Source organism: Tasmannia lanceolata, unplaced genomic scaffold, assembly GCF_043159265.1.
Source record: "Tasmannia lanceolata isolate RefF3 unplaced genomic scaffold, GAP_Taslan_0.1 ptg000020l, whole genome shotgun sequence".
Taxonomy (NCBI): domain Eukaryota; kingdom Viridiplantae; phylum Streptophyta; class Magnoliopsida; order Canellales; family Winteraceae; genus Tasmannia; species Tasmannia lanceolata.
The window spans coordinates 3,471,613-3,485,566 of NW_027518697.1; the positions used below are offsets into that span (position 1 = coordinate 3,471,613).

A 13,954-nucleotide genomic window follows, 5' to 3' on the forward strand; every position below is an offset into this window, starting at 1 on the left:
TAATGTAAAAGTAAAGGAATAATAAATGGTATTTAGTGACGTGAATCCCATGTGAGCTCATGCAGTTGATCGAGGTAATCAGCATGCAAATCGTTGGCTTAAGATGAACCTAATGACTTAAGATATGCACGAAAAAACCATTTGTCTACTCCTAATCACCTTTCTTCTTTTTTGTCCCTTCCGTTTCGGCTCTTGTGGATGAGGTCTTGCTTTCTTTTGCCCTGTAACAAGAAGTTGAGTCTCTTGGCAGCTCCTTGACGTACCTTTTTGTTTTTCTAAAGAGATCAATCAGACACTAATAAAGGAAATAGATAAGAATGCATCTCTCTTTCTCCCTCAAATACACACCTACACATTTCCAAAAGAACATGTATTGGTAAACAGAGAAATTATAAACTCGTATTTTTTAAAAAGAATGGTATGACACTCTCCATATGATGATCCAATCCATCCATTTGCTGGGCTACAACGTAAATAGGTTGTGACCAACAAATCATTTCCATAGGATGATCCTAACCAACAAATTGGACGGATTGGTTCATCCTATGAAGTGTCGTACTGTAAACTTTTTGAAAAATACAGGTTTATACTGCCCAACATCATATAATTTCTCTTGGTAAACATACAGTAGGCATTTTGGAAAGGAAAATGGTATATTTGCCCTCTTTTCTTCCCCGGGCAACCCCTCCCTCCTAAAAGACACTAGGGGTGCAACTCGGGTTGGATCGGGTTGAGGCCATCCCTAACCCAACCCATGGTAACATTCCCTCAACCCTAACCTAACCCAATCCAACCTGAGCCTCGGGTTGAGGATGGTCAACCCTAACCCAACCTGCCTCCAAATCAGGTCGGGTTGGGTCCGGGTTGAGTTAGGTTGGGTTAGGGTTCATCTTGAGCCAAAAAGAAAAATATAAGAAAAAAAAAACATATTCCTAAAAAAATCATGATAAAATTAGAGATCAGATCGGGTTGGGTTTCCAACCCTAACCCAACCCGAAATTAAATCGGGTTGGCAGCTTCTGCCAACCCAACCTAACCTGAGGCAAAATCAGGTTGAACCTGACCCAAGTTTGCACCCTATAAAGTGTAGTAATAAATACAATAGGTGGGGTGGCCCAGTGAAGAAAAGGGCGACGAATATCCATCTAGACGGGCAAGATCTTTTGACAGGGGAAGATCTTGTGGGCCATGACTCTTATACAATAGGGTCTACTGGATGGACAGTCCAGATTAATGTGTGGACCCAATGCCTGTATAGTGGAAATTTGGTCCCTGCAGTTATTTTCTTCTCCTCTAGGAAAAAAAATAAGAAAAAAGATATCTTTGTGGAACGACACCAAGCAGTCAAACATGAGATCACCTTTTCATTCATTTTCTCCTTAAAATCATCTCCTTACTCTATTTGCAGGTATTCTTCTTTGATTCTGCTATCTGGGCACCCTTTATTTTTTTTCCATTTTCCTTCTGAAATATGTATTTGAGATGGGCTCTGAGAAAGTTGAGTTGGAAATCAAGATTCCATGGGGAGGGTGTACAAGGGTATTCGAGGTTCTTCTCGATGGGTTCTTACTCTTCCTTTAACAGTAGAAAGCCTCTGGATATCTATTCACGAATTCCTATTGGTTCCAAGGTATGTATTTTTATTCATCTTATGGTTTCCTTTTTTATGCAGATTAGTGATTTACATCAAACTTTCTTCGGGTTTTTTTATGTGTTGATTTTGAGTCTTTGTTTTTGTTTTTTTCAAAAGAAAGTCTATGTTGGTATAAAGAGGGTTTAGGTTGCATGTGGTTTATAAAGACTCTGTTTGGCTCAAGTAGTTACCTTGTAGATTAGTGGTATAAGTGATCAATAGGGAGGAGATAAACATTTGATTTACCTAGAATTTACTTTGTAGAAAATAGTGATAAGTAGTGTTTGGTTGCCAACCTCATAGAGTAGTGGGAGGGGGTGTCATTACCAGACAAGTTCCACCTTTTTTGAGAAATTTGGCTTGGAAGGTATAAGGAGGGGACATCGATGCCACATCAACAGACATACAATAATTAACTATGAAATTTGTTTGGTAGTCTCTAGGGATTTCGATGCTCCATTGGCAACCAGACGAGAAATTTTGCTGATGTGGCACCTAAATGCAAAGCAAAACCCCTAAACTATCCTCACTTTTGTGCAACCAAACACACTCTTATGTATTGTGAATTTACGAACTACAATTTTTTTTTAGAAGTTGAAGTTTTTAGGTTGGCATTAACAGAATCTTCATTACTGGTTTTTGATATCTTTATGGTTAATATTACTATTATTATTCTCTCTCTTTCACTCTTGTTGTCCTGGGTGGGTGGATTATTCACTAGTGCTCTTTTCTATGTTGATATCTTTCAAACTTTCCTGTGTTTGTGTCATTTGCCCTCAGTTTGGTTGCAGGCATTTACCTCGTAGAGTTATGGTATAAGTAGTCAACAGGGAGGAGACAAGACTTGGATTTACCTGGAACTTACCTCGTAGGATAGTGGAAGTGGTGTTTGATTGTCAAACTCGTAGAGTAGTGGTAGGGAGTGTCATTACCAATATTGAGAGAGAGAGAGAGAGAGAGAGAGAGAGAGAGAGAGAGAGAGAGAGAGAGAGAGAACATCATTCCCAATAAATTCAAGCAAAAGTCCACCTTTTTCTTGTGGAATTTGGCTTGGGTATCTTTGGGAGGAGATAAGAGTGACACATCAGCATACATGCAATTATTAAGCAGGAGACATCCCTAGTAGTCTCCAGAGATTTCAATGCTATATTGGCAACCAAACAAGGAGTTTTGCAAACAAGGCACCCAAATGCCAAGCAAAACCCCAAAACCATCCCGCCTTGTGTGCAACCAAACACACACATGGGCCTTTTGAAATCCAATTGTTGATTGTGCTTTGTCAGAGAAATTCTGCGCATTTCTTTTGAACACGTGTTATATCTTATAGCCATGGCCAATGGAGATGAAGTTTGATTTTTGGTATTAGCATCATTTTCAGAACCATATGGTTTTTTATATCATTTCCTACTCTTTTTTTCAGGTTGGGAATTGGGTTCTATTTATGTGTGTGGAGTCCTAATTTTGTACTAGCTTTGGTATAGATTAGTGACATTGAATTTTGATGTCACTTGTTATTGGTTAAATGAATAGAATCCTTATTTCAGTGAATGTTATTACCTTTATTTTAGTAGCTTGAATTTTGATGTTTAACAGCAGCACCATTTCATAAGTATGGTTTTAATCTGGCTTTTTTTTTCTTTCGTTTCTTTTTCCCCTTTCCTTTAATTTTTTTAATGTTTCATTGTTATTATCTTTGGTTATTCCGTTCAAAAATCTCGTCTTTGATTGAAACTAGGTTCGATCAATGCATGCAGAATCAGGTGTCTATCAGATATCATTTCACTCTGTTTATCTAGCAATGATTTCACTATGTTTATCTAGCAATGATTTTTGAAGTTATAATTTGTTGATGACCCATCATAATGTAATTTTTATTGCTTGTGTGGGTTAGTAGGTTTCGGGTTGCAGAGAAACTTTTTGTTGGGGTTCACATGCCTTCCATGATATAAGGTCTCAAATTCACCATGACAGCCGCTCCATGGCTGAGGTTAGTCATTCCTCCAATCTAACTTGTTTATTGATCTGATGCATTTCCATCGATGACCTGGGCCACTTGTATATTGCACATTGAGGTGGAACCAATAGGCAATTTTTGCTCAATCATAAAATCATATCCTCTGGAATATGCTTTTTTGTTTGTTAGGAGAGGATTCATCGATGGTTTTTTGCTTTGCATATTATTACAACTCATGCAGTGTTTTTCTGCAGGAACCATTGGATCCATTTTCCCTTGTTGCTGGTGAGCTTTCAATCCTAGCTAATAGGTTGCGTTCGATGGTGGCGGCTGAGGTATGCAGTCTTCGTTTCTTTTCATCCTTATAATATTTATTTTCTTTATATCTCCAAAGTTATGTGGACTCTTTCCTAGAAGGGTGCCTTGTTGGGTGGAGACTAGTAGCTAGGAACACCTTTTTAGTACCCAATAGACATGATTTCATGCAGGTCCCTAAGCTGGCGTCAGCTGCCGAATATTTCTTCAGGTTGGGGGTTGAAGGAAAAAGATTCCGTCCCACGGTAAGAGCTAATAATGAAGACTATTGAGGCTTGTAGCACGCTTTCTAAATAGTTTGCCTGTTTATATCTTTGTGTTGGGATCCATCTTCAGATAATGCTTTGTTATGTCTCAATTTTATATTTGTCTTCCTGGCCTTTTATCGAGACAAATTGCTATATTTGTGACTACTATGTCTTCGCCGATTATATTTACTCACTACGCAAATAATCAATATTCTGATTTAGGTACTATTTTATTTTACATTTATACCTTGACCTTCATTCTTCCCTTTTAAAGAATGGCAATTGGATAATGCAGGTGTTATTGTTGATGGCATCAGCATTGAATATGCCCATACCAGCTGCTGACAGTGTGATAGAGAGCGTGTCCAAGGATCTACGTACAAGGCAGCAGTGTATTGCTGAGATTACTGAAATGATTCATGTTGGTATTTGGAAAATAACTGATAATAGACCATTAAAAAAATGAAATAACTGATAATATGCAATTTGATCTGTAATCTTACCTTCCCTCCATAGATATTCAAATAAGTTACTGGTTGTGTTCTTCACGCCAGGTTGCTAGCCTTCTTCATGATGATGTCTTAGATGATGCAGATACAAGACGTGGTATTGGTTCGTTGAATTTCATGATGGGAAATAAGGTACGTTGAGTGCATTTTTCATATGCTTAAAGTGAATGCTGTTTATCTCTCTTAAAAATATAAAAATATAAAATCAATTGCCACTAATGCGATGTGTGGAATTGGGTTGGGACCCAACACATACATGAGGAGATGACACGCATACTCTCAGATTTTAAACTAGGAAGCGTTTCATCCATAAGTGAGGATGATGCAGAGAACTCATGCGATTTTGTCTGTTGGCCAATGATGAACTCATCCAGAAAGAAGCTATTGGAAATAGTCGTAGCCTATTGTACTCTTATGAAACTTACTTGGAATGGAGAATGACATGGAAAAAACCTAAACCAAGCATTTGGTACTTGACATGCAGGAATTTAAATGGCTATTGTTGGAGTTCCACGCAAAAGCAAATAGTCCCACATCGGTAAAACCCGGTGGATGTGGGTGGGTTACAAGGGAATGGGCACCCTCCCTCTAACAGGTAGCTTTTAGGGGTGAGTTCTACCCGGTTAGATTCCCTACAAATGGTATCAGAGCTGGGGCGTGGTAACTCCCGAGCAAGGTTTTAAATTTCGGTTTCGGGCGTAACCGAAATTTCGGCCCTTCCCGAAACGGCCAAAATCACGAAATTTAGGTCGAAATTTGAGAAAGCTCTCAAAATATCGTTTTTCCAGACCGAAATTAGCGAAATTTCGGTAATTTCGGTCGAAATTTGGTAAAGCATTAAAATAATATTAGTTTCTCAATTATTTCGCTGAAATTTCGACCAAAATTTTGTACATTTCGGAAATTTCGGTTTCGGGTCGATTTCGTTTCGGTCCCGACCGAAATCCGAAATTTTGGATTTCGGTCAAAATTTAAAACCATGCTCCCGGGAAGATCTCGGTAACCCCGGTGTACCTCCGAGGACCATGGAATTCCCTCGGAGAAGATCTCGTGGTTCCCACGTAACCGCCACGTGGAGGGGCGAGATGGTCCACGTTGCTTCCATGTGGAGGGGGAGATTGTTGGAGTTCCACGCAAAAGCAAATAGTCCCACATCGGTAAAAACCGGTGGATGTGGGTGGGTTATAAGGGAATGGACACTCTCCCTCTAACAACTAGCTTTTAGGGGTGAGTTCTACCCGGTTAGATTCCCTACAGCTATGATAGGTTGATGTAACTTAGGTTGCATTTGGATTCACTGCATACTTCAATAATATTGAAATAAAATCAGAAATTATTGTGACATTATCCCAATACAATTTCAATATTAAGGGAATCCAAATGCAGTAGCTGTAGACATGGACACATTTGCTGGTGTCAAACAACGACATGCAGAGTCCTTCACGGTGAGCCTGGCAAGCATAACACGCTCACATGTTTCTCAAGTATACGATACTATTGCATGCTATCATACACATTAATTCATATGAGTGTAAAATACATGGTAATGCATCTAAACAAATGTAAATATATTACAACTATTTATAAATCCAAATAAATAACATCAGAAAGAAACGAGCGACTAGATAAACTAAAGTTTTATACAAATAGCTGGATTGATGGGTGTTTGTGATTCCTGCTGGCCATGGGTTTCACAATGAATTCAACTGCATTCATTACAATTTTAAGGAAGATAGATATTGTGTGTCTCATTGATTGCATTTTACCTTGTAGAACATAACACTTGATTGTTAAGATATCCTCTATCCGTGAGGGATTCATTTGTATACTTCCAGTGGAGCCATTGTCAATCTACTGTTGTTGGCAATAAAGCACGTTCCACTTTGGCCTTCATTTCAAGTATGATTTTAGGGCCCATAAAAATGTTGTGAGCTTAACATTAACCTAAATTTTATGTCATCATGTGATGCAGCTTGCTGTACTGGCAGGAGATTTTCTACTTTCCAGAGCCTGTGTGGCACTTGCATCATTGAAAAACACTGAGGTATTTGATTTATCTTATATTATGATATCTTATCCCAACAAAATTCGTTTAGATGTTCCTCTAATGTTCCATTTTTCATTTATTAGTTCCGTAGAGGCTTAGTTGCTGATATGAAATTCTGTTTACTTAAATTTAAATCAAGCACTCGGATTCAATGAAAAAGGGGAATGCAGGATGTGGGCGACAACATTAAATGCTAATCTGTGAAGTGGGTCTGTATTATCCAGACTCCAGACTACATATATCAATTTCTAAGATTAAGTGTTTGCTGGATTATTAAATTCTGTTCTGCTGAGAGCCAATGGCCCATATTATGTTTGTTCCTGGTATGCTGCGATGACCCTTAAAGGAGAAAATGTTATGCATCCACCCTCCTATTCAAGATTCAATAGCACTGGAAATTCCATCAATTTCTTAGGCCATGTTCAAATTTTGATATATGATTTCATTTTTTAACAATTTTGTAAGGATTTCAATTGCTCTCCTGATTTCGGTGTTTGGGAATAGCTATATTTGCATCAATACATGGTTTTGTTTTTTAAATATTTTCATATTTAGGTAACAAGTTTCAATTTCTGTAGTGTGGCTAGGTTTGAATATGAGTGCCAGGAAAGAGTCCCAGGCAGGCCATCTAGAGCATAAAGAGTAAAAAATCAGGCCTGCTAAAAAGTGGGGCAAGCACCTAAACTTAACTGACTGGTGTGGGTTATATTGAAGGCTTGCCTTGGCCAATGAAGGCTTTTGGTCTCTTTGTACCCTGTCCTATGCTGCATTTAGGGCTTTGTAGAGGGACAGATTTTGGAGGTCACACAAGATTGTTTCTGACATAGTGGGGAGGGTGACTCCTCTCCTGCTTGATATTTCAATTCTGCTAGAATGGTCACAGGATAGGATTCCTGATAATTAGTGCTAAGCATGTTTTTGCCAAGCATTTTGGAGGTAACTATGCTGTAGCTAAGCATGTTTTTGCCAAGCATTTTGGAGGTAACTATGCTGTAGCATGGTCAACTCAGGGTTATAGTATGGATTTAGTAACATCCTCCATCAGTGGCGGAGCCAGGATTTATGCATAAGGGGGGCAAGCTTATACAGGCTTATACAAAAGGGGGGCAGGCCTTCAAATTTTAAATGGGGACTGGGCCCAATTGAGTTGGGCCTATTGAGGATTTTGCCCAACTCAACAGGGGCAACTGCCCCCCTTATGCTACATGTAGCTCCGCCCCTGGCTTCCATCATGCTTTTTAGGAGTTATTATTAGCTTGTGATGGCTTCTTTGGCGTAACTTATTGGACTCGTGTAAATCGTGGTTCTTTGTCATGTTTTTTGGTGTTTTGCCTCATTCTTTGACGGGGGGCTTCTCGATTGTCAAGGCAATTCCTTACCACTTGTTGGGCCAACAGTGGAGTCAAGCCATAGTGGTGAATAGTGGAAATATCTAAACAATCTTTGATATCTTCAAAGGGATTTGGAGCCTGGTTGTTTCATATTACTATGTGAACAACACTGTTGTTGGTGGTTTGGCTAATTAGTACTTTGGGCTAGCCTAGCTTTATATTAAAGAGTTGGTTCCATCTAGTGGGTTTTTTCATGCTCTTCATCTCAAGGTGCAGATGTTCAACTCCTTGTAGTTGTTTCATATTAATAGGTTAACAACATTCGGCACATCTATTATTTTAACTGGAATCTGATTTGGAAAGAATTATGCGACTTTTATAATTAATTTAAAACTGTGCACTACTGTAATCTTCAAAAAAAAAAAAAAAAAAAGCGCACTTTTGTTCCCTGGGATTTTCACCATAATTTTTTGCATAATATTCCAGGTAAAAAAAATGATTTAAATTATACGAGGCTTTAGATGCTCAAATCTCTCTCTCTCTCAAGTTGTTTTGGGTTGCTTGCATTGGTTGGTCTGTCAGAACTTGCAATTGTTTTATCAGTTCTTTCACATGTTATTTGCTTCATCTTCTTGTATCTACAGGTTGTAACATTACTAGCAACCGTTGTGGAGCATCTTGTTACAGGTGAAACAATGCAAATGACAACTACATCTGAGCAACGTTGTAGGTACATGTTTTTAACATGTAAAACCTTGTATTTGATTTCTCTTTATGTAGTTTTATTTATGTATTTTTCAATTTACAAAAATGGATGACATGTGCAATTTTTTAGACACCTTACTATGCTCTATATTTTCTATCTCGGCTTTTATGCAAGCATGGAAACTCTGAATCCATTTTCTGTTCTCGAATGTCTATTTTGACAATGCTTAATTTCCGTTATTGACTGATGCTGTTGTCCCAGACTGCAAGGCTTGTTTCACCTTTTGCTAATTTGAAAATCACTTCATGTGGATACAGCATGGAGTATTACTTGCAGAAAACATACTATAAGACAGCGTCATTGATTTCAAATAGCTGCAAAGCAATTGCTCTTCTCGCGGGCCAAACAGCAGAAGCTTCAATGCTTGCTTATGACTATGGTCGAAATCTGGTTTGTTGTTATCTTTGGAATCTTATGGTCAAGTCTTCCTTTATTTGTTATGTTTATAATACTTCTTTCTGATTAGTATGGCAAATTAAATTTTCTCCTTTCTTTGTTATGTTTATCACACTTCTTTCTGATTAATATGGCTAATTAATTTTCACATAACTTACAGGGATTGGCATTTCAGTTGATTGATGATGTCCTTGATTTTACTGGTACAACGGCTTCCCTTGGAAAGGGTTCCTTGTCTGACATTCGCCATGTAATGTCTTCCCCGTGTGATTTATCTTTTACTTTCTGGATGAGTTTTCCTTCTGATTCTGTCATGCAAATCTCCTCTAGTACAATATAATGAATTGTTAAGGCAAGAAAATTGATGTATTTGCTAAGGTGAAGCTGGATATCATAGGTTTGCCATGTCTACTGTTGGACAAATATATGCAACTGAACTATGTGATGGACTTTACACATTTAGTTATTTCGTTTCTTAAAATAGCCGGTTACTTCTGGTTAGAACTTTGTGGGGATTTTAAATATTAACGTAGTTTCTAAATTTGTGAACCTTTTTATGGGGGTCTCTTTCTCATAAAAACCTTTTTTATGGGTATCTCTTTCTCGTAAAACTTATTCGTAATGTATCAGTACTTAATGTTGTTTGTCTGTATGTACACGAATGTTCATCCATGTTTGCTTGCCTGTGAGCACACAGGCATTTGCGTTTGTTATTTATGCTCTGGAAATCTTATAAATTGAATTAAGTATGTGTTGTTAATTCTCATGACTGCTTTATGCTTGTAGAGTCTGTAGCTATATGCTGGTAGGTGCCAGCTTAATATGTCACCAACCAGATACAAAGTGCAAATATCAATCATTATGACACTTCTTCCTTAATTTTTTAGCTTACATGGTTCCATGAAGAAGAGTGTTGTCGAATATCAAATTTACTGAGATTTCTCCTAGGTGGGTGTCATGGAATATATTGATATGTAATTCTGATATTGTGCTCTGCTGTTTATATTTGAGTTGACTCTCAGGGTTCAACTTGACTCCAATTCAAGTAAAATCACATCTGAATTTATTTAACTGAAAAATGGAATGGATAATGTTTCTTGATTCCTAATCGTAGCTTCTTTTATTTTTGAGTGTTCTTGATTGTCTGTATATCTGATTACCACATAGACATGCCATAATGCCCACAACATTTTATAAACTAACTAAACTTTGATGTTGAATTATCTGATATGGTTGATTTGGTCAGATGCTAGGTTTAATTTTATTTGGATTTTGAAAATCTTATAATGAAAGATACTTTGCTCATTTTATAGGGAATAGTAACCGCTCCAATATTATTCGCCATTGAAGAGTTCCCTCAATTGCGAACAGTGGTCGATCGTGGTTTTGATGACCCTTCAGATATTGATCTTGTAAGTATATATATGCCTCACTACACATTTTATTTTCAATTTGAGATATCATTCCTGTTTTCTTCACATAATGATCTTTAGAGAGCACCATTGGGGTACATTAATCCTTTTGTTGAATCTACCACTGTCACCACTTATCATTTTATACAGTATGGTGCCACACTTTTCAATTCCCCAATTATGTTTTCTTGTCACATTGCTGAGTCAATTTGAGCCGGGTAGATCCTTTCACCTTCTTCATGAAAATTTTCTAAAGGATTCATTAGCCGACCCCAACTAGTTTGGGACAATGGCTTAGTTGAGTTGAGTTGAGTACTGCTGAGTAATATTACATAGTTTTTATTTTCTGCTTGGGCCATTTAATTTATTCAGAGATTTGACAAACAAAAAGAGAATAAGAACAGGAAAAAAGTACAAAAGCATCTAGTACTTCGTTGCAGGAATGGGAGCCTAGTTTTCTTTGCCACTTCTATAAATCCAGGGATATCCATGCTATGTAACTCTAGAGACCAGCATGATTTTTGGTGTCAAATAGAGGTGAGTTGCCTGGCAGTACAAACTTGGAAAACCCGACAGCTAGTACATCTTTATGGTGATTAGTGAAGACATTATATAACTATCAGCTCACATATGTATACTATTCAGAGAAAAAGGTGTGGATCACATGTGTATTACTTTCTTTTTTTGAAATGGATGACAAGTGTATTACTACCTGGGTATTCTTTCAAATAAGTATAAAAAGTTAGAAGAACATATCCAGATGAATATGTTATACATCAAACTACATAAATAACACAAGAACTTAGGACAAAAAGATTTTTCTTAATAGTTCTGTCATCTGCCACTAGCATCTGAGAGGTATCCTTGATACATAGTTATGTGGTCATTTAACATTTTCTTTTAAAATCGCTGTTCAGACATTTTGCACTGCTAATATATGGACATATTCACAGGATCAAAGGCCCACAAGCACGAATTTGCACACTCATATTTTATGCGCCTATTGTTCCAACATAATAATGAGCATACACCATTGAAATATCTGATGTTTATTCTAAGGGTGTAATTTTTCAAGAACCATTCAATTACATATGTAACCTAATTTTAAAAATCTAGAAATGCCTCGCTCTATTTTTCTAAGCTTCATATTTTTCCCACAATCCTTTTTTTTTATATATATTCATTCATGGGCTTTTCTTTTAAACAGCCTCTCTGCAAAGCAGGGGTAAGGCTGCATACATCTAGCCCTCCCAGCAATGGCGGGAGCCTTGTGCACTGGGCCGCCCATTCATGGGCTTCTCTTTTGCTTACTAGGCACATCTGCCTAAAAATGCTTGCTCTCTCTCTCTCTCTCTCTCTCTCTCTCTCTCTCTCTCTCTCTCTTTTGGTAGGTAAGTTGGAATTGAACTTCAAAACTATTTTTATATGCTATCTGTGACTTTGCTTGCTAGAAGTCCTATGTTCCAATACTTGCCAAATATCTTAGGACTCAATCGAGTTCACTTGGTTGGACCAGGTTCCTTATATCAAAATCTGAGTTTTTATAAACTGGGCAGTTTTTCATAGAATCAGCCAACTCAAACCAAGATATCAGAAGACTAATTTCCAAGTTGGATCAGTTTTTTAGCATGGTTAAAATGTTTTTTTTTACTTAATGTGTAAAGCTGAATGTTCATTGGAAGCAAACAACTTCATACATGGCCAGGGTGAATATATCTCCACTGAACGTGGGGTCAAATTTTAGAGTTAAGGCTCAGCTGCATCTGCATTTTCTTATTACTTCAGTCATCTATTAGATAAAATTGCTTCCATGTTACTGTTTAATACTCCCCGAGTGAATTGTCGACTCCCCCAAGTCGACTCTCTTTAACCTTGCCTGAGTTCTCGTCAGAGTCCAAGTTTTTCCCTATCATGTCAATCAGAACTCCTTTGATTCCTGAGTTAATGATAACTTGGCCTCATCAATCATTGACTTGCCCGAGTCAACTCCATTTTACCTTGTCCGAGTCCGAGTTTTGAAACATTTTTCTATATGAATCCCCGTGCAAATTCAGCTTTGTTTTGGATAAAGTACAAATCAGACACTTGAATGAAATATTTCCGGGTTAAGACTTTTGGAATATGGGTATCTGTATTTATCTTTTTAACAGGTAAACATAGATGTTTTTTTTTTTTGAAAGGTAACAGGTAAACATAGATGTTGAATTCATATGTTTTAATGTCCACACATTAGAAGGTAATCATAAACTTTTAAGCAAACATGTTAACATATTTACATCATGCATATGGAAAATAGAAAAATACCCATGCATATGCATGTATAATAAAGGGAAGTGATAACTGTGATATTTCCACCCCCATTCAGTATTTCCACCCACTTTTGTTTGTCTTTTCCTGTAAATGACTTGATTTTCTGGAAAAGAAGACAGTGGAAATGCTGTCAATTTTAAGAAAAGACAATGAAAGGGGGTTGAAATATCTTTTTCCATAAATAAATATGTTACGTGCATGGAAATGTGTTGTGCATGTATGCAATGCAACTAACCATTGTTAGTCTCTTCTGGAATATGGGTATCTGTATCTTTCCTTCTTGTAAGCCAAACCTTAAATTTTATAAAGCTTATATGTTATCTATGTATATATGCATTTCTTATTGCTTGGTCAGCTATCTGATCTGCCTGTTGCAAATTCACAGGCCCTTGAATACCTTGGAAAAAGCCGTGGAATAGAGAGGACAAGAGAACTAGCAGCGCAACATGCACACCTTGCTGTTGAAGCTATCGATGCTCTTCCCGAAAGTGACGATGAGGATGTCCTAATATCCAGGCGTGCGCTTGTGGATCTCACTCAAAGAGTCATCACCAGAACAAAGTGAAAAGAAAAGAGCCCAAATGCGTACTTTACTTTGATCCATCTTCTCTGAGAGGTCATCCTCTCCCAAGTTGTACTTCACTCCATATTCTTTTAATTATTCATAGGCATTTGTTCCTTCCTTTCATGTTTTTATAAGTTTTCTCTATCTGAGGATCCGAAATCTTGTATGTAAAGCTACATTCTTGTTTCTTAATAAGTCATCCGACATGGCTGTCATCCCACTTTTTTTTTTGAAATCATTAAAAAAAGAAACAAAGAAACAAGGCTTTGTTGAGTTGTTGAGAGTATTAAAAAAAGAAACAAGACCCGGGAGGTTTCAATCTACCGATTAAATGAAAGTTTCCAATCTGAAACTCTTGAACACCCCATATTTTCTATATAGTGTTGTTAAGCCTCTCCTTAACAGTAGCATGTAGATCTTTTCGAAGTCTAGGGTGCAATTTCAATGTCCGATGCTTGGTTTTCTTGA

At 37.4% G+C, this 13,954-nt stretch overlaps 1 protein-coding gene across 2 annotated transcripts; it reads left to right on the forward strand.

Annotated features, from left to right (window-relative positions):
- Positions 1–1,311: 1,311 nt before the first annotated feature.
- Positions 1,312–13,706, forward strand: LOC143854873 (solanesyl-diphosphate synthase 1, mitochondrial-like). Of its 2 annotated transcripts, none has more exons than XM_077364992.1 (12): positions 1,312–1,630; positions 3,528–3,620; positions 3,842–3,922; positions 4,076–4,147; positions 4,446–4,571; positions 4,705–4,791; positions 6,632–6,703; positions 8,682–8,767; positions 9,061–9,193; positions 9,360–9,449; positions 10,513–10,611; positions 13,307–13,706. In XM_077364992.1, exons 1-12 carry the CDS (start codon positions 1,472–1,474, stop codon positions 13,484–13,486), a joined length of 1,278 nt encoding a protein of 425 aa, XP_077221107.1. In that variant the 5' UTR covers positions 1,312–1,471; the 3' UTR covers positions 13,487–13,706. The 2 variants fall into 2 exon arrangements, with proteins under 2 accessions (XP_077221107.1, XP_077221108.1); XM_077364993.1 differs by having other exon boundaries at positions 1,504–1,630; positions 3,525–3,620.
- The last annotated feature ends 248 nt before the right edge of the window (positions 13,707–13,954 follow it).